Here is a 20,182-nt window from a genome sequence, read left to right as displayed (position 1 = left end):
GCTCTATAATACCGAGGAATTGCATTGGGTCACATCAATAAGTACTGATGCCACTGAACCATTCCACTGGTGTTTGTGGACAATGATTCTGCATTGAAGTCTGGCAGGTGGCTGAAGAACTGTAAATTTAACAGCTATGTCACATAGCTGGGTTGAAAATAGAGCCTTTTCATACCAAGGAGATGCTCAACATTGCCACACTTAAGTGTAATGTTTATATATTACCATAGAATTTTGCTAATTATATTAACTGTTAGTAAGGCACTTGAACTTTACTCAGAAACACTTCTTTTGGTGAACAATGAGCATTAATTGCATGTAATTGACTATGGCAGCTCATGGGGAATTTCTGTGTTTTAATGCAGGAACTGCAGCAAGCGATAATGGAAGACATGGTACGGTTAGGGAAGGAGAGTGGGCTTCACTCCTTTGAGCAGGTAAAATTAAACATATCATTCAGTGTGGTCAGACAGGCAATTTGACTGTATAGAAGAGGGATTTGTCAGCATTTATCATGCTACTACAAATCTTTGTCGCAGCTGTACATGATGTTTATGGAAAAAGCTTTATTGCTGACAAAGTTGTATTTATTCCTTTGGAAAAATGTATTTGCTGTGATTCTGCTTCACACCCATGTTTGCAATTTGAATTAAATTTAGTGGAAGTTTTGGGTGCAGAGATCAAAATCTAAATCGGGGACATGGATAATCTCCAGACTGACAACCAGAGGTCAAGATGAACATCTGTAGGAGTCTGACTTTTCTGCCACTGAAAGCTCTGTTAGAAATTGGGTCACTAATTACTACTCTTATACCTGACCTTGAAATGCTGCTGGTTTCTTTATTTTTAGTCTGGGCACAAGTTCTTTCCTGCTTGTGTAAATATTTCTGCAATAGAACTACATTTCAGAAGGGGAGATCTGAAATCAACCATGGTCTACATAGCATTAAAAACACAGAAAAATTATCCACCCCATTTTAAAATGTCAAAGGCTTTTTTCTGTAGAAAAAGCCAAATATCTTTATCATTATATATAATTAGCAAGGGCTTTTTTGCTTTTGTTAGGACTGTTTCTGGGTGATAATTGTAATGAGTAATTCACCATATTGGAGTGGAACAAAAGCATCATTAAACATAACCCTGTTATTCTTAATTTCTCAGTTATCTATGCAAATGAAACAACACCTAAAAGAAATTTATTTTAAAATAATTCCATATAAAGCATAGTTTTTAATGCACATAATTTTCTGTGCCAATAAGTCTTGTTTGCCTCTGCCAAGGCCTTCACAGTATGAAATATCCTCAAGTAATCGATTCCACCAGCAGGTTTCAATTAATAAAGTAGTGAGGAAACCTTTGTCATCTTCCTAAAAGTTGGGATAAAATAATAATAGAATAGAATAAAAAATAAATTATACAAATTTCAAAATTAAAGGGCTTCAAAACTTAATCTCTGTTGCAATATGTAATCTTAAGACTTTGAGCCAGATTCTGTGGCTATGCTCATGTGGGATGGGATCCCCTGTTTATGGGATACTCTTTATCATCCCCGTCCTTGTCTGCAGCTTGGATTTCTGTCTTGGGAATTACAAGTGTGACTTCTATAAGCATCAGCTTCCAGAACCTGAAAACTAATGCAGCAAATGGGGGAGCATTAATAGCACAAACACTGATTTATGAAGGATTGCATGGGGGCAGGACCTGGACCATGCTGCTTGCAGGGAAAGATGAATCACATATCTAAGGAATAGAAAATGGATTTGCAGCCTATACCACTGCAGCTCCCAGCCAAACAAACTGCAAAGCAGTCTGGCTTGGGGAATCACAAAAGCAGCAGATGGCTGGGGAATTTTATCTTAAATCGGTGGGCTCTGACCAGTCACGCAGCAGTTTTCTGCTTTCTCCGACACCAGCATGGGAAGGAAAAGCTCACTCCCATCTGTGCTGCCAGGCTCCCCACTGTGCTCAGAGCCACTGCCTCAAACAAGGGCAGCCTTATGAAATGCCATTTGCAACAGCTAAAAGATTTGTATCGTTTTAATTAGCTAAAGATGATCATAATGTACACCTATGCATGTTTTGTGCCAGCAAAGCTTCATGCTAATTTTGAGATATTGAATCAATGCTGCTTACTTTTGCAGTGGGGTTAAGTTGAGGTTTCCTAGCACAACTCCCTGCCTTGGCCCTCTCCCCCACTGCCTTTCAGCTGTGTGAAACTGCAGTGACAATATCACTCTATCCCTGGTGCGCTGCCTTGAAGTGCTCTGGCCTTGCTTTCATACAGAAAAGAAGTTTATGTGCTCATTCTCTTGGAGAGCTCCCTTCTGTGGGCAGGGGATGGAAATCCTGGGGACTCAGCAGAAGAGTGCCCTGGACTTGAGGCACTGCCAGAGAGAAGCACAGCAAAAAAAAGTTAATGTTTATTCAGTGTAATGCCTGTAACCTTTACTATAAACATATTTCTCTTATATTTTAGGTCAAAGCCATTTATATTCACTCTGATATGTTCTCGGTGCAAAACGGTTTGTTGACACCAACATTAAAGGCTAAGAGACCAGAACTGAGAGATTACTTCAAAAAACAAATAGAAGACCTATATTCAAGCATCTCCATCTGAAATCACAGGAAGAATCTTCTGAGTAATGGACTTCATAGCAATATTAGAATAAAACTCAAAAACTACAGAGCCAGAATGACACTGCTGAAATGGATAAGCATCTGAATCTTACATTTGAGCCTTTCATTTTTCTAGCATTTCATCACTAACCATATTTTCCCTTCTTTTTGCCATCAGGTGTGATACAATTTCTTTTTTACTCTAGGTACACAGTAAGACACTACTAAAAACTATGCTAAATTGCCACAAAATATGCAGAAATTTCAATCTATGACCAAGTAAATTATGGAAGCATATCTTATAAATAACTACAAACATTTCTAGTTAAAATAGGGAAAATTTCAGGTATGTCTATTGGTATTTGATTATATTCAACCTAATATATTAGAAACTAAAATAATAAGTAATTCAATAATGTGGTCTACCTCAAATAATCAGTGACTGATGGTGAAAGTAAAAGTCTATGTTCTCTGATGTGGAACTTCAAGCTGGATATTGGTCTATATAATAAATGATAGTTTTTTATATTTTTCAGGACATAAATGACATTGATTTGATTTAATCATTGATGACTTAACAACCAGAACAGAAATAGGAAGGAATTTCCCACTATCTGTACTTAATAGACCTATTACATCTAATATGTTACATCTAATGAATTCATGTTACTTGGAAATGACAAGAATAGGGTAGGAAGCAATAGCACAGAATTCCCTCTATTTCCTTTTCATCCAAACACAGATTATCCATGGTATGCAGATTTTGCATTAGGGCTCCTTCAGTCCAGGGCACCCATGGACACCTGAACTGCTCAAACGGAGAAGGTTGCAAAAGCATCACTGGCTCTGTGGTGGCTTTAGGTGGGAGTTCACGATAATCCATATGCTCCCAATCCCTAATTTATTACTTCACATGCTGCTAATACTGTGTAGTCCAGCTGGACTAACTCCCTTTCAGAAACAGCGCTAAAGAAATGGAGCACAAGGAATAAGCTGTGATTCTGGATGGGGCTTAGCAAAATGGAAAGGTTTGGGAAAAGGCCAGCCTGAGATGTAGCAGTGGAGTGCATCCTTTGTCTGGCCATGGAAGGGGAAGGAATACTGCCCCAAAAGACTCATGGGGATGGGCTAAAGGCTGTGTTAGCCATCGCTGTGCAAGGTGTCACCGTATGGCAGAACAGTGGATGTGGTGGCAGAAAGGCCTGTCATGGGAACATCCTTATGGTCAGACATCTGGAAGCTTCAAATCCCATTGGCATCACCTCCAGTGGCCTCTCTGGAATAACCAGCAAGTTGTGTGGATAAAACCTTACATTTCTGTGGTCATCAGAAAGGGGATAAGTCACACAAGGAGTAGGAACAGACTCCAGAGCTCCCTCTTGGTACAAAGCATGGTACAAGGCAAAGAGAAAACTGTCATGTCCAGTTGCTTGAATACTTGGACTGTCGATAGCTTCTTCTGCTAAACAGGGTCCTAAATATCTGTGTATTTTACTAGCTGATGTTTGTTGCACTAGTACATGCTAGCATGGAGCTGTGCCTGCTAGATCTTTGCTAGGACAGTGGAAGAACACTGATTTTCTCTCTTAAAGTGGAATCCACTGTAGACTTCTGAAGCTAAAACTTTAAATTTTTAATCTAAACAATATCTTATTTTCTCTCTGAAGTTCTGTTGCATGCTTCCAAATGAAATAAATTAATAAGTTAGTGTTTTACAAAGACAGATTTATTGCAGTGATTTCAGAATAAAATGATACATAGGAAACCATATCAGTAACATAATGACTCAAAGAATGTGACAGTTTGATTTATCAAATGTGCATTTGTCCGAATCCCTTTATGCATCCGATTCCTCATTTGATTTCAGTGCAGTGACTCATATCAGTCCAGAGCAAGTAAAGAAATAGCTGAGATCTGATGGGATCATAATTTTTCACCAATGTGTGCAGCAATAGCATCCCTGGGGAGTCTGTGTGTGCCACGTCAATGGAGGATAGGGATTACTGCATAAAATCTGGTTCTTTAGGTCAAGTCATGAAGGATTTTTATCGCGGTGGAGTTTAGTTCATATCCTTTTTGTATCAGCCAAAAGACAGTTATTACACACACAACCTTCAAAGCAATGGAGAATTAAATTCAGTACAATTTCCTGTCTGTTTTAATGCAATAGTTTTAAAATTTAAAACCCCAAACCCTAGTCATCTAAGGAAGTAGAGACAAGCTATTTTTCAGTGAGGCTTTTTTTTGCCATTTGAATTTCATTTACTTTTCTCTTAAGGTGATTTCAGATTTTTTGAGACAAACTCTCTATAAGTACAGAAGATCCAAGTATGAGTTTATTTACAGCTTAGATGACTGTTATTTTTACATATATGACCCTGAATAATATATCTATAGTCTTCTTTTGGTATTTGATGCAAAATGTCAGATGCACTAGAGGCAATTGTATGAACAACAAAATAATAGGAAAGAAAAGCAGACGTGGCCACACTTGGATGATGCAAAATCTGAGATGGGTTTTGACACACCAGAAGTGTGAATGCTTTCAGAACTTGTGAAAAATTATATAAATAAACTAAAAGCTCTCTTTTTTACTTGTATAATGAGATTTTTCCTCTGCAGGTCACTCTCTCACCACAATCATAACGATATAAGAAATTAACACTTGAAAAAGAGACATGCATAAGGCATGAGCTGGGCTCAATCCTGCTTCTCTTCAAATTCCAGGCATATTTATTTTGTACTGAGCTTTCTTAAATTGAAACACTTGTGGCCACCAAGGAAAAACCCCCAGGGCTGTCCAATAACCAGTTTTTTGGGGTTTTTTGGGGAGTTTTTTTGTTTTGTTTTGGTTTGGTTTTTTGGGTTTTTTTTTTACCTTAAGATAACTAATTACAAAATTAGTTTCAATTATTCATACTAAAGAGTGGCAACTCTTTTTGCAGTCAGTTTTACAGTTGCAGTACTGCATTCTTGATTCTTCCTGGGCCTGGTGCTATGCCTGTGGAATCACTGGAAGACTGTCTTATAAGTCTAAAGACTTAAAAAAACACAATAAAATACATTTTTCAGGAAGAGGCCTTTACTTAGTTATATATTTTGTATGTTCTTTGCTTGATATATTGCACAGAGAAAAATCTGTTCTGCCAAAATGCACAGAGTGTGAGCAGAAACCAGACCAGAGTCTTTAACCCCATGTAGGCAGGAAATACATTGAAAAATTCTGTCCTGAAAGGCACATTTGCAAGTTAAAATGCTTGATGCACATCAGGTGAGACAGAGATGGTGAGTTTTTATTGGTAAAGTACCATTTTGCAATCTGTTTGTCAGTATCTATCAGCAACAGTAAAGTCCAATCTCATTTTTGCCATGAATATAAAATTCTCATGTGTAACAAAACAATCTGACCATAACCTCTGGAATGAAAAAATAACTTAGCGTTTTGTTTTTAGTTTTTTTTTTTTGTTTTTTTTTTTTTTTTAGTTTTACATGTGTTAAAAGCACAAACTGCTGATCTATATGTAAATAAATGCTACAAGATGAATGTAAAATGGGAAAGAATATACTATTTTTGCATGGTAATAGGTGACTTAAAGACCTCTTGATGCCTTAGAAAAAAATTGAAAAAGCATTTTATTTAGTGGAAATTCTATTGTCTACCTTTTGTATCCTTAGTTCACTTAGGGAAAAAAAATCAGAATTAAACCATTGTTTCTTCTTGGAATTGATGCTCTCAGTATTTTACACATTTGGTGGTTTCTATACCACCTATGTGCCTGTGGAACAATGAGGCTTTCCAGAAAAGAAATCTAGATGCCTGTAGCCTAGAAGTGAAAAAGTTTTAAATCCCTTGAATTCTTCCACAGAAAAATGTTTTCTGAGGCATCTGGAGTCCCTTTAAGCCCTTCATTTCAGCTTTTTGTTATGTATTTTAGCAAAGTAAAAGCAGCCAACGAATGAGGCATTTTGGTAAGTGTTGCCTATTGTATTTTCAACTGAAAGTGAAGGGGGGTAAAATTTAACATATACATTTGTGTAAAAAAAGAATCCTAACTGTTATTAAGATTTTTTCAGTTTTGGTATATTAGCATGTATATCAAAGAGTCATCTATGGAAACTTTTGTAAAGAACTAAATTTTCACCTTTCTCAAAACTGCTCATAAGATTTCTTGTGGACTGACATACAATAAAAGCTCTTTTATAAAATCTGTTTTTCCTCCAGCACTTTGTCCTCACCATTGGTATGAAGTCATTGGGAATGTGTGGCTAAACTAAACGTGTTGTAAAAATAAGAAATTATGTAAAATAAAATAGTGACCAAAAGCATATTGGGACATGAGATTGATTTTAGCAATCTCCTATGAAAACCAATTGATGCAAAGTTCTCTGAAGATGCAGCAGTCTTTCTGTAATGGTTTTGATTTTAATTTTAAATCCGTAATAATATAACCACATGTATATGCTTGTTTAATATGAATTGCAATTGGGAATGCATAGTATTTTTTCAGATTGTGTCTAAACCAATAAAGTTTCAAAGCATATGGGCTCTAGTCCAGTTTTTGTGTGCACTTTGCCTTCACTCGGAAATCCAGAAACGCCTGGAAGTGCCCAAAGCCAGGTTGGATGGGGCTTGGAACAACGTGGTGTGGCACAAGGCATCCCTGGCTGGCAGGGGCAGGGGGTAGAACGAGATTGAATCTGGGGTTCCCTCAACCCAAACCATTCTGATCCTCTACGCTCTGTTTTTTCAGGGAACGACGCAACGAGATTGCTCCTCTCTACAACCTGAAGCTGAAACACGGGGTCGGACCTGTACAAGGATTATCACACACACGATTTATGTGCTCCGTTTTCATACGGGAGTTTTGTCCCTGTGAGGGCAGCAAGGCGCTGGCACAGGATCGGATGAGGGTTGGACCTGTACAGGGATTATCACACGCACGATTTATTTGCTACGTTTTCATACGGGAGTTTTGTCCCTGTGAGGGCAGCAAGGTGCTGGCACAGGGTCAGACCAGTTATCACACACACGATTTATGTGCTCCCTTTTCATACGGGAATTTTGTCCCTGTGAGGGCAGCAAGGCGCTGGCACAGGGTCAGACCAGTACAGTGATTATCACAAACACGATTTATGTGCTCCATTTTCATACGGGAGTTTTGTCCCTGTGAGGGCAGCAAGGCGCTGGCACAGGGTCGGACTAGTACAGTGATTATCACACACACGATTTATGTGCTCTGTTTTCATACGGGAGTTTTGTCCCTGTGAGGGCAGCAAGGCGCTGGCACAGGATCGGACGAGTGTTGGACCTGTACTGGGATTACCACACGCACAATTTATTTGCTCCGTTTTCATAAGGGAGTTTTGTCCCTGTGAGGGCAGCAAGGCGCTGGCACAGGGTCAGACCAGTACAGTGATTATCACACACACGATTTATGTGCTCCGTTTTCATACGGGAGTTTTGTCCCTGTGAGGGCAGCAAGGCGCTGGCACAGGATCGGACGAGGGTTGGACCTGTACAGGGATTATCACACGCACGATTCATTTGCTCCGTGTTTTCCCTGCGAGGTCGGCGAACCCCGCTCCGCCGGACCCGCTGACGGCGTCGCCGCCCGCAGCGGCGCCTCGCGCGGGCCGCTCCCTCACGCGGGGCGCGCGCGGCCGCCCCGCGCATGCGGGCGGGGCTGCGGGGGCGGCGCCGCTGGAGGGGCCGCGGGCGGCGGCGGGCTGGGCTGGCCTCGGGCTGCGATGGAGCGGGGCCGCGGGCTCCGCGCCCCCCGCGCCGCGAAGCCGCAGAGGAAGAAGCGCCGCTCGTCCCCTCTGCCGGGGGCGGCCGCTGTGCCGGGCAGCCGGGCCGGCAGCTCCCAGATGTGCCGGCGGCGCCTCTTCGGCAGCGCGGGGCCTCGCGGGCCCGAGCCCGCCTGTAAGCGCCTGTGCCGGGCGGCCGCGGGGCTGGGTGCAGGAGGCTGGGCCGGTATTGGCGGGAAAGGTCGGGGAAGGAGGACCCTGCGCTGTGCTTTGTGCGGTGTGTTCTCGTGGGTAAAGACGCTGGGCAGGGTAATGCTGCCAGGATTTTTACCAGTAGCGGCCTCGGTGGTCCCCAAAGGTTTGTTCTTCACACGCGTGCCCAGCGCAGCGGGTCCTGTGAGAGGCTGGTGGGTGGTTTCTTGTTATCCGTGTCCTTCACCGCTTGGAGAAAGCACACTGCTGTTCTGGAAACAGGAGTGTTACTTCTCGGTAGCAAGAAGAAGGATTTTTCCTTCTGTAAAGCACCTCCCCTCCATTTAGTCGAGTTGTAAGGCAGCATCGAGAAATGGCAAGACAAAAGCCTTGCTTACATTTGAGAGAATATCTTAAGAATTCGTTACTCAAAAGGAGCTGCCTCGTTGTTGAACGCAGTGCAGCAGATACCAAGACAAGCATTTGAGACCTGTTAAGGAAAAAAACGCGGTTCAAGGGAAGGGATGGGAATCAAGTGAAGCTTGACAGAGCATGGGGAACACCAGCATGGGATGTCTTGATCTTGGTAATTTAAAAGTAAAGCTTTGCTGTGATGGGATGCAGCAAACATTTGTTATTGCCTTGTTCCTGCTCTGCTGGTCCTACTCTTGTATGTATTTAATGCTCCTGTGCACAATCAGCCACCTGGAGGTCTTCCATATGCTTGGAAAAAAAAAAAAAGAGAAGAAAAGGATGACTCCTGTCCATATATCATCTTGTCCTGAATTCCCAGGAAGCTTCAGCCGAAGGGCTCTATGTGGCCCTGGGGAAATGCAGTGACTCAGACCCAGATTTTAGTGTGGGGATGGATGCTCCTTTATGGTCATAAAAGTGTAACTAGAAAGTTTGACTGTTTCTAGCTCTTAGATAATGAAAGCAAAGCACAAAGCTAAATGACTCATAAAATATGTTTCTGAAATTTGCTGGCTAATATTTAATTGTGTTGTTAATGCTATTTGGGATTATATACAGTGAGCTGGTTACTGATTAATTGTGTTGTTAATGTCATTTGGGATTATATACAGTGAGGATCAGTTTATGTAGAAATCATTGATACTCCTAAAAAACACCATTTAAAACTGATATGTACTCAAATGACTGAATCAAGGTAAAGGTTGCTTCCAAGGTCGTGGAGTTTTTTTCCATTTAAACAGGTTTCTAAAACATGAGAAGTATTTCTTTAGGTCTGCTTTTCATTTTGTCTTGATATATTGCTGAAAAAAGCAAATTCAGATTTTACATTGTTTGTGATAATAGGGTCAAAAAGTGTTATCAATGTAGAAGGTAGGAAGAGCTAAATTAGAAATAATAATTAAATTCTGATGTTGAAATTACCATTACTGAACTAAATATTTATTCTCTAGGCCTGAAGAAAAAGCCCAGTGGGAAAAACTTACCAAAGATTAAAGAAAATGTTGAATATACTGAAGAGAGCTCTTCATGCAACCAAAGGTCAGCTAGAACTCATTCAAACACACCATTGTTAAGACTTGCTAGTAAATTAGATAGTTTTGTCTTGTGAAATATCTCTTGGAGCAGTGCAGTCTGAGTTATCAGTGCACTGATGTTTGTCAGATTATTTACTGACACCCCATAAAGACATTTTGGAGTTGTTGCTTTTGTCTGAAGCAGTGTAGCTCTATGATTGAACTTGGTTCTGTTCTTCAACTGCAGCAATCAAGTGACTGTCAGAGAAACAACAGACTTCAAGATAAAAGATGAGGAACCAGAAAAAAACAGTGTACCACTTCAGGTGAGAATGCAGTCTTGCTTTTTATCTACTAGTGATGGAGGACAAATCAGAGAAATGTGACACATTAAATTCTTTTTCTATTCAGGTAAAATTTCCTCTGTGAGCCCAGCTATCTGGGCTTGGTCCTAATTTTGGTTTACATTTTCTGTGTATTTGGACAGAATAAAAACTGTTGGAATTACTAATAGCATGAGAAAACATCAATACTAGTTATCTTGGATGAGGCAAGGCTGTAGGAATTGTTGTGTGGAAGAGATCTCAGTAGATTGTGATTCTAGAGAATTGCTCACTTCTATGTCAGGCACAGACCTCTGACATGTCACTGATGCTCTTTATTGTGTTATTAAAACTGGAACAAAGTGATTGGAGGTGGTGGTGCAGAAGTGTTACAGGACAGTTAATACTGCAATGACAAGAGAATAGTGAACCAGATGTGTTTGAACTGAAATCTGCTGCAGCAAAGGGCACAGGTGATACTGGTATAAAACTTAGCTCTTCTTTAGAATCTACCAATTATTTACATTTTCTATAAAATGCCTAGTTTTGTAGAATCTACTGCCTATACATCATAGATGTATAGAGATGAGTACAAAGAGTTTGTATTTACAGAAATGATGTAGGGTTCTGAAAGTGAGGACTAGATGTCTGGAAAAAAAAAATCTAAAGACAGTGAAGTTCATTACTCCACCTCTGTTGTGCCTAAGTTCAGTTGATGTCAGTTTGTCTTCAATTGCAGTCTCATCCAGCAAAGATTGCAGGATCAAATGATTGGATATTTGTCATGAATTTTAGAGCTGTAAATTTGCAGATTTGTTAATGTGCATGAAAAATCCTGCTACAAATTATGCTGTGAATAGCAGGCTTAAGTGGTGAAGTACTAGACAGTGAGTTTTTTCCTGGTGTAGGATGATATTTAAATGCCTTTCTTTGTCTACATTCAGTTTTCTCAGGTTGTTTGTATTGGTCTTTTAATTTTAGGATTACAAAATAATCAACTTTGAAAGTAAAGGAAGTTTAAAAAATGCTGAAGTGACTTCAAGTAAGTATAATGGCAATACATTATATTATTAAATATATTTGCTATTGATAATAAACTGAATGTAAAATTCCTGATATAATTTTATTTCTATAAAAGTACTGGTCTTATACTGTGTTGTTGTTGTACTGGTTCTGACTGTGTGATTAGAAAGTGAAAGTTTTGGTACCACTGGCTGGACTTGCACCAATTAGTTGTAGGCAGCATAGACAGACCCACAGCACCTGAGACAGTCTTGAGCTCAGCCTGTTGGAAGCCACATGATCTTGCTTTTATCATTGACAGAACTAGTTGTGGACAGGAGTTTCTCAGTTCACTCAGACCTGCATTTCCAAAAGCTTGTGACCTATTTAAGAATTGCCCTACTAGAGGCTATATTCTTCAGCTATGTCTTGTGAGCCGTGAGCCATGAGCCTTTGCTTATGGTAACGTATGGAAGTAAACAAAGGATGCCTTTTGTTTGTTTCTTTAACTGTATTTTGACTTATTATATGATGAGTGACAATTTTTAACTCATTACAGGAATGAAACTCAGATAAGGAAATCTTGATGGTTTGTACAAGATGATAGATTTTTTAGCCACATTTTTTGTCTCTTTCTCTAGGTACAGAAATTACTCTTCCCACAGGTGTTTCCACCTTTCTCATAGAGTGTTTAGATGAAGATTCAGCTGCAAATTATAGCGCTGCTAGTGACAGCCTGAAAACTTACTCATCTCCTGAAACATTCAGAGATGATGATTTGGGTGAGACTTTTGGGCAACTTTTTTTCAGGTTTGTTTGATTTATAAAATGCAGGGAGACTGTCTACAATAGAAAGACTTGTGGCCTCCCTTGGTGTGACTCACCAGGTCACATCCTTGCTATAAACCTGTGCTTAACATGGAATTGGTGTATCTGTCCTCTAATCTGGTATGAATCAGGTCCTTGTGTAATTTGAATCCTACTTTAAACCTAAAGTATTCACTGTTGACACAAGCTGGTTATTGGGAATGAACCACAAATGTGTGTTCAGCCAAATTCATTCCAAACTTTTCTGCAGCTGTTTGAGCCAAGATGGTGCTTTAATTTTCCTTTTTAGTTCCTGTCCTGCAAATGTGATTGCTTTCAGTTTGGTCAAAAATTTAATAACTCAATGAATTTCAGCATAAGAAATCTGCACTTATATTTTTTAGATCCAGAAAGATGCAATTTTTACTCTGTGGACCTTGGCAAGTACAAGAACTCTACTCTCCTGGACTCCAGCAAAGCAGTGACCATTGATAAGATACCACAGATCTCAAATCTTTCAGCAATATTAGGTAATTCTTTCCTACAATACTTCAGGATATAAACATAAACAAATTTCACTCTGATGTGAGGAACCTGTATAAAATATGTAATGATCATTTTATGTGAAGTCTGTTTGATAATGCAGAGTAGCTCCCTGCTAATGGTTTGTGTTTGCTTCTAATATTGTGCTTTGTAAGTTAGTTTGCACTAAAAAATTGTCTGGCCTAATCTGGCAGCTTTTTCATTTAAAGTTTTGCTTTCATGTTTTGGGTTTTTTTTAGAACCTGTACCAGAGGATTTTCCAGAGCGATGCACTAGAAGGTAATCACTACAGCAGACTCTTTGACGCACCTAAATGTTCAGACTCTTCTCTTTTGAGAGGTCCTTAAAAGAAAGGCTAGTGCAAATAAGCCTCTACTCATGCAAACACTTCTGTGAGTGTCGGCTACCTGTGTCCTCACTAATATTGGTGGAATTTGAAATTGGTCAGGGAAGAGTTTATGTTACAGACTTCTAGTTTGGCCTTGCAGCTGTAGGGAAGTCAATGTAAAAGAATTCAGTTAAAGATTTTATGTAAGGAGAGACATTTGACATTTTATTTACAAAATCCCTAAATAAGTTGCTTTTATGCAATTGCATTAATTATGTCAGATTTCATTCAGTCACAGCAAAAGGGGTGTGCTCAGGGGTCTGGCCAGGCTTGTCTCTGCAGTAGAGTGTGAAGAGTACCTGTTGTCAAGTCTTCAATAAGTCTGACATTCTGTGCTTGCCCATAGAAAAATCAGTTTTTGGGCAGGTCTTTTATGTTCTTTAGGAATCATCAACTTAAATGGGGGGCTCCTTGGCTTTGGAATCCTGCTGACTTTATGGTATAATCCTGGGCTAGTTACTGCCTTTTGATGGTGTTTTCTTACTCAGAATGCATCTGCCAGGAAGTAGAATGGTGCATGTTGAGTGTGTGTGTGTGCTATGCTGGCACCCTGTTGCCACTCACCTGTTGTTGGGTGCTGGCTTTTCTCTGACAAGTTGTCTGAGGTGAGGTTTTCTCACAGAGAAGGGCCTTGTATACTTGGCTTTGTCACAGAGATGCCTTCAGGTCCTAACATAAAAACCTGAGGAGCATGAGTGTTTTTCTGGGACCAGCATCATTTCTTTTAACTCTTGTGCTTCTCCTTCCAGTCTTCTATGCAGACATTTTCATTCATAATACATATTGATCTTACTGTTACAGATCTCTACACAATTGATTCTGAATTTTCTTGTGAACCTAATTTCCCCTGCATCCTCCTTAAATGTGTTCTGTCCTAGAATGCTGAAGTGCTAAGTATTTAGTGACTCTTCTGTGGGTCTTAAATTGCAACAGTCCTCAGGATAGATGTGTGACTTCATAAACTATCAAATAACTGTAAAGGATGATTAAGCAACTCCTTAACAATATTTCTTAAAATAAGATTTATCCTGTTTCACTCAACCTGTATTTTCCTAGGATTTTCTTATTAATAGTTTTTTTTTTAATGTTAACATTCATTCAGGGTAGTTGTTCTTTTCTGTTTCTCCTTTTCTAGAAAGAGACCATCAAGTTACTATAAAAGCTCTTCAGCATTAAACGTTTCAGCTACGCTGGCAGGTAAAATATGACCTGAAGCAGTTGTACAAGCTGTGAGAAGAGAATATTCTACCCGAACTTAATGATTGCACTGTATCTAAACCAGGCTTCGACTGTGTCATTTGTCTTCCAACACAGACTAAACTCAGTTGTGTCCAGAAGGGAAAGTGTAAATTGAAAAATTGTCCTAGCAAATAAGGTTCTAATTAATGTGTTAGGAGAAGAAAACAAAACCAACCAACTAAAGTCTCAGACCCTGCATTTTTCCATTTAATCACCCATGATGCTCAGTGAAAATTGACATTTTTTATTTACCTTACCCAGGAAAACAACTGCTTGTGTCATGCTCTTTACTTGAGCTTTTTTCATATCAGCTTCACAAATACATTGAGTCCCTGATGTAACTACAGTTCTGATCTGTGACCAATACAATTCTGTCCGTGTGATTGTGCAGGTCTCTGGTCCCACAGTATTTGCCCAGCCGAGTGAACATTTTAATAAGCAGCCTTGTATACGGAATGGGAGAGGAGTAAATCAGTCCTGATGGTGGGGAGAAGGAGATAAGGATTTTATTGGAGGGAAGAATTGTGTTTACAGGAGTGGCTTTGGAATTATTCCTCTTTGGAAACCATCCTGTAAGACATGGGGTGGAGAGTAGCTCTAGTGGTCTTTGTCTCAAAGTTAATTAATGTGTTGGAAATCTGTCACAGGGAAAAAACTCTGTAAAATAACAGCTGCAGGAGAGAGAACTCCAGACCTAAAAAGTGGTACGCGCTGTTCTTCACCATTAGGACCGGAAAGCAAGGTGAAAGATTCTTAATAAATCAGCAAGGTTGTAACACAAATGATTTCTTCCTTGTATGGGTGGAAAACTCCACCTAGAGGAATAGTAGTTCCTGCTACACTTGTAAAAGTGGTGTGTGCAGCCAGGGCAGAGTGAAGATGTAGCTCTCCTCTCCCTCTTGAGAGAGCAATAATCATGATGTCCCCGAGCTCACTGTTTTTCAGACTGGCTGTGTCAGTGGTACTGAAATGGGTTGTGTAGAGCTTGACTATGACAGTGGGACTCTTTTTTTTTTTTTTTTTTTTTTTTTTTTTTTTTTTTTTAGTGCTTATCAGGCTACAGAGTTTCACTTTGCAACACAAAATGTAATTGTTTTTTATTTAGCATGATAATCAAACAACTAAAGCCAAAAGGCTGAAGAAAAAAGAAAGCAGCTTTAATCTCTTTGAAGAAGGTTCATCATCATTTACACAGCTTGATGCCTCAGAAGACATGTCAGACAGCTCAAAGGAATTGACAGTAGAAGTTCTGGCAGCCAAACCGAGGGATGCTGTGGTGGTGAGTATTCCCATTGTGCCCCACTGATTAACACTGGCATGGAATGGAAACAGGAATTGTGAATCTTGACCAAAGTTACAATTAAATAGGAGAAGTGGCAGGAAGTGCCACATTTGAAATGTCCATGCTGCAGTAAACTAATTCTTTGTCTTAATTTTGGAGAGTATAAGACAAAAAAAAACCAAACAAAACAACTCTAAATGACAGGAATTCGGTACTTAAATCTGAAGAACTACTAGTAATTCTAAATTGAGTTCTTTAAGTATTGTATTCTTAAAAGTATTGTATATATACAGTATTTAAAGTTCTTAAAATACTGTAAGAGTAATAATAAACAGCAAAGACTTTGAAACTGATACTGAGTTCTTCTCTGTTTTTGTTTAGCCAATGACTTCCACCATGCTAATCATGGAGGAAAATAAAGTCCTAAAAAGTCCTGGTAATGCTCAGCCTCTAGAGCTAGATGTGAGTGTGTCTATCTGATGGGGTTTTTTTGGGGCTTTTTTTTTTTTTTGAATGATTAAAACCAAAGAAATCATTCCTTGTGGCACATTCCATTTCTGCCTATATATGTTACACTGCAAATTTCAGAACAAATGGATAAATTGTGGATAATTAAAAAACTCAAAAATCCAATCTAGGAATTTGTTTTGTATTTTTACAAATGTAATGTAAAACCAGTACTAGGATCTGTACTTGCATAAACTCTTTAATTCAAAATTGATATTTAAATGTTTGAATTCTTTGGCTGTACGGGTAGTACAGTGCTGCCACTTTCTCTTCACACTTGAGCTAGTGCATACTAGATTAATAAATAGAGAACATCGGTGTCTTGGTGAATCTCTAAATATTTTTTTTTAAGCAATAGAATATCTTTTGCATGAGCCAACAAGCATTAGCCAATCTGACTTGTTGTCTGTTACTTAACTGGGCAGTTATACCTATATATTTTGTATTTTGATGGAACTGTAGCTTAGCTTGTCACCGGTGTGTAAAGCCTCACCTGGGGAAGACCTGTTCCTGAATACCACAGGTCCATTTGTAAACTCAGAAGAAATTGTTCCTGCATCTCTGAGCTCAGAAAAAGAAATTATTCCTCAGAGTCCAGAAGAAAAGAATATTTTAAAGGTTCTGACTTTATTGCATTTTCTAAATCCAGTTTTGTCATTCTAATTTCTACTGTACTGTATATTTAATCCTTAGAGTATCAAAACTGCTACAGAGAATGTTTAAAGCTTTGAAGCTTTCCATCATCCTTTCCAATAGCATATTGAGTGTACACAAGTAGCCTTAAATGTTTTCTAGTGACATGCCTTGAAATCTGCATGTAATCTCTAATTTCCCTAGAAGAAAGCTAAAAGAACATTTCTTCAGTGGGAGTAGTCGTGTGAATAAAATCTTATTAATCTTTTCAGCCTCAATGTGATAGACAAGAAATCTGCTCCATTGTTAGACTGTCACCAGACCCGAGGCCTTCCTGGCCCCAGCAAGTTCCAGTTAAATTTAAAAAGTTCCGCTGTCCCAAAGGAGTGCCTGAAGGTAAAGGGGTGTAGACCTGGTTCTATATTCCTGTATATATAGTGTAGATACACTGTACAGATGCTAACTGGTTAGTTGAGTGTTTAAAGGTTGTTTGGCTTTTTCTTAAAGTCTGAATATTTGGAGAAATCACAAGGCTAAAGAGTAAAAAAATGCATGGAACTTCAGCTCTCTGGCTTAATAGTGTTCTTGTGCAACAGTACTGTAATAAAATAGCACTAACGTTTTCTCCTCCAAGTATCTTTAGCATGGGAATTAATACAGTCATAGGCTACTTCAGAATTAAGACTTTAATATTATTCGTTGCTTTATTTCTAGGGTGAGTAAGCCTGAGTTAAACTTTGGTATTCACCACCACCCCTCCACCAAAGTAGTTCAAGTTATCAGTAATATTTTTCTTCAAAAATTACCAGTTTCTCATAAGGTTTCTGTTCTTTTCTCCTGAAACCCTTAACATAGGGAAAACTCCTTTACTCACTTCCTTGGTTTTTGTTGAATAAAAATAAGAACTGTGAACAAAACTGTCTCATCACTTAACACAGAGGTAAAAGCCTCTCCCTTTCCCATCTCTCATGAAGTTTCTTGGTGTACCACTGGATGGCACATGTCTTCCAAAGTTTAAAGTAGTTCTACAAGTTTCCTGCAAGTTGTGTGTCACTTACTCTGTTTTAATTCAATACAGAGATACTGCGTAAATGTGGCAGTTCAGTATTCAAAAATACTGAATACACAAAAATTTTCATTTGCTGTCTCTTAGGTCCAAATGTCTTTCTACTTTATTACCAGTTATATGCAGCATCTAGAATGCAGGGAAGTGCTTGTACGTGTGTGTGTATGTATTAATTAATGACACTCATCTGACGCTTCTGTGCAGATCAAAGAACTGGGATTGTGCTAGGTCATGTGCCCAGGCAAATTGTGGTAATACAGAAGACAGGTTGTACTTGGTGGGCAAGTGAATCACAAATCAGCAAGTAGTGTTGTGAGAGCAAAAGTTTGGTTTTCTTACTCCTTTTCTAGGGGATCCTGGTATCAGGAATTAGACCCCACTATGGTGGGTGGTTTATGCTGGTTGTTTTATTCTCTGCTCAAGGAGTTCTCATTAGAAATGTACATATACTCAAAATTATTGTTCTCTCCTCACTGGTAAAGGAGACCTGCAAAATCCAGATTCTTCCACAGAAATGCTAGCATTGGATATATCTAGTGAACATCTGAACAGCTGGTCAGATCATTGAGCTTTCTTTTACTTGTGAGAATGTACCACTTTATTGATAGTTATTTATCACTTTTTTTTTTTTCTCCCAGATACTATAACAAGTACCAAAAATTGGATCTACTGTAAACAGAGATGAGATTTTTGGCTCTCAGCAGGAGTTAACAGAAGAAATGACTGTCTTGCTACTGTGACAGGGTGGTAAAACAGAACTCCTAACTAGTAAATAATAGTTATATGGTTTTTGTATGAATGTTGTTTGAAATTTAATATTACATGTTTCTATAAGCTAGTAAATACTCAAATACTTTATATTAAATTGTTTTGTTCAGCAGCTAGATCCTGCTCTGGGCATTGTTCTGTAAGATTCCATAGAGATGATTCTTCAATTTGTTTAGATTTTTAAAAAGTTTGACTGAAGAACAGGAGACCAAATTCCTTTAATTAATTACTTTTGGCTCTTTCTGCCAAGATTTCTAGTTTTCTCTAGTAGCATTAGCATCAAAAGATGGAACCTCTGTTTAAGTGTTAACATTGACTATGAAGGTCAGTGTTAACATGGAGTCCTGGGAGTGGCCATGAAAGCATTCATGCACTCTCGGAGACCCAGAAGTCAATAGTATGGCACCATTAAACTCCTTGAGTGCTTAAGTCTGCAGAACTTTGGAGGTACGGGACTGTGAGTTCTGCTGTAATTTGATTTCTGAACATGACTACAGGTCATCTTCACCCCATCATCACTGAGAATTGTCTCTTAATGATCAGCACTGTCACCATTCAGGGCACATCCACTGCCCAGCCACTGCCACCACAGAGTCCTTCCTGTTTCATCTCAGGTATTTTGTAAGATCACATCTCTTAGTCATTCTCTCTTCTAGTGGCTTCAGACTTAAGAGAAAGTAAATGCCTTACATGAAGACAATGGTGGGAAAAACCCTTTTATAGCTGAACTGTTTGAAGAGATGGATATTGACATTCTGGATTTTCAGGTTACTTCTCACACTGTGTCCACATAAGTTAGACTCCCTGTGCTTCCTGTTCAGGTTGTGGATTGTTAATTCATAAATGTTGTTCTTAATGTGCTGAATGTCTCGGAAAAAACAGTCAAGAACAATTTTTTTCCACTTGAATTCATTGCACATTAAAGTAATTTGGACCCCTACAGTGTTCTCACTACAATATCCTTTACTTAGACTCTATCTGGATGAAAAGAAAATTTTTCAATGTTTCAAAATGCTAGTATGGCTTTCAAAAGTCTGAGTTTGTTTCTCAGTGTTATCACCCTGGAAAATAGTTCTGTATTTCCTAAAAGAGAATTAAAAGAAGACATACAAAATCCATAACTGTAGTTTGACTGCATTTGAAAATACCTGTGAAAGTTCAAACTCTGATCTTTTGCCCATTGCTCTGGGGTAGAAGGAAGTGCAAATAATTGCTGCTGGATTAGTCTGCGAACAAGTATTATATAAACATTCTAAATGGCTCAAGGTTAGAAATTATGCCATTAAGCTATTTTTCTTTTAAGCATTAATAGAATGAGTTCTGCCAGTAACTCCTTGGAGTCCTGTCGGGTATGCTTTTAATTATCAATATCCTTGTTCTTGCAAATACTATCACTAGTAATTATGCAATAATCTAGGGCCCCTAGGAGATGGAGGTGAGCTCCTTGATGTAGCTTTAAGCAAAATTGAAAGTTACATATTTAGTAAGTTTACTTGAATAATCATCATAATGCTTATGATGTAATCATCATAATGCTTATGATGATTATTCAAGTAAAAGATGGTCCAGAATAAAGATATG

The 20,182-nt window shown here is 38.8% G+C and overlaps 2 protein-coding genes across 8 annotated transcripts in view; both read left to right on the top strand.

Moving 5' to 3' along the window:
• Positions 1–7,157, top strand: part of ACSL6 (acyl-CoA synthetase long chain family member 6) — a 57,881-nt gene extending 50,724 nt beyond the window's left edge. For all 5 annotated transcript variants that reach the window (XM_021549494.3, XM_021549495.3, XM_031506013.2 and 2 more), the window contains exons 20-21: positions 366–437; positions 2,477–7,157. In XM_021549494.3, coding sequence (XP_021405169.1) covers positions 366–437; positions 2,477–2,617 — 213 coding nt within the window. In that variant the 3' untranslated portion in view covers positions 2,618–7,157. The remainder of the gene's footprint in view (positions 1–365; positions 438–2,476) is intronic.
• A 1,187-nt stretch (positions 7,158–8,344) lies between these two features.
• On the top strand, positions 8,345–19,722 carry MEIKIN (meiotic kinetochore factor). Of its 3 annotated transcripts, XM_021549490.3 has the most exons (14): positions 8,345–8,539; positions 9,981–10,068; positions 10,291–10,369; positions 11,348–11,408; positions 12,010–12,150; positions 12,580–12,705; positions 12,958–12,997; positions 14,242–14,303; positions 14,993–15,087; positions 15,451–15,624; positions 16,009–16,089; positions 16,597–16,752; positions 17,040–17,163; positions 18,472–19,722. In XM_021549490.3, exons 1-14 carry the CDS (start codon positions 8,365–8,367, stop codon positions 18,516–18,518), a joined length of 1,449 nt encoding a protein of 482 aa, XP_021405165.3. In that variant the 5' UTR covers positions 8,345–8,364; the 3' UTR covers positions 18,519–19,722. The 3 variants fall into 3 exon arrangements, with proteins under 3 accessions (XP_021405165.3, XP_077642823.1, XP_077642824.1); XM_077786697.1 differs by lacking the exon at positions 16,597–16,752; XM_077786698.1 differs by lacking the exons at positions 16,009–16,089; positions 16,597–16,752.
• Positions 19,723–20,182: the final 460 nt, after the last annotated feature.

This window comes from Lonchura striata, chromosome 15 (genome assembly GCF_046129695.1).
Source record: "Lonchura striata isolate bLonStr1 chromosome 15, bLonStr1.mat, whole genome shotgun sequence".
NCBI lineage: Eukaryota > Metazoa > Chordata > Aves > Passeriformes > Estrildidae > Lonchura > Lonchura striata.
This window is presented reverse-complemented; position numbering and strand designations above follow the sequence as displayed.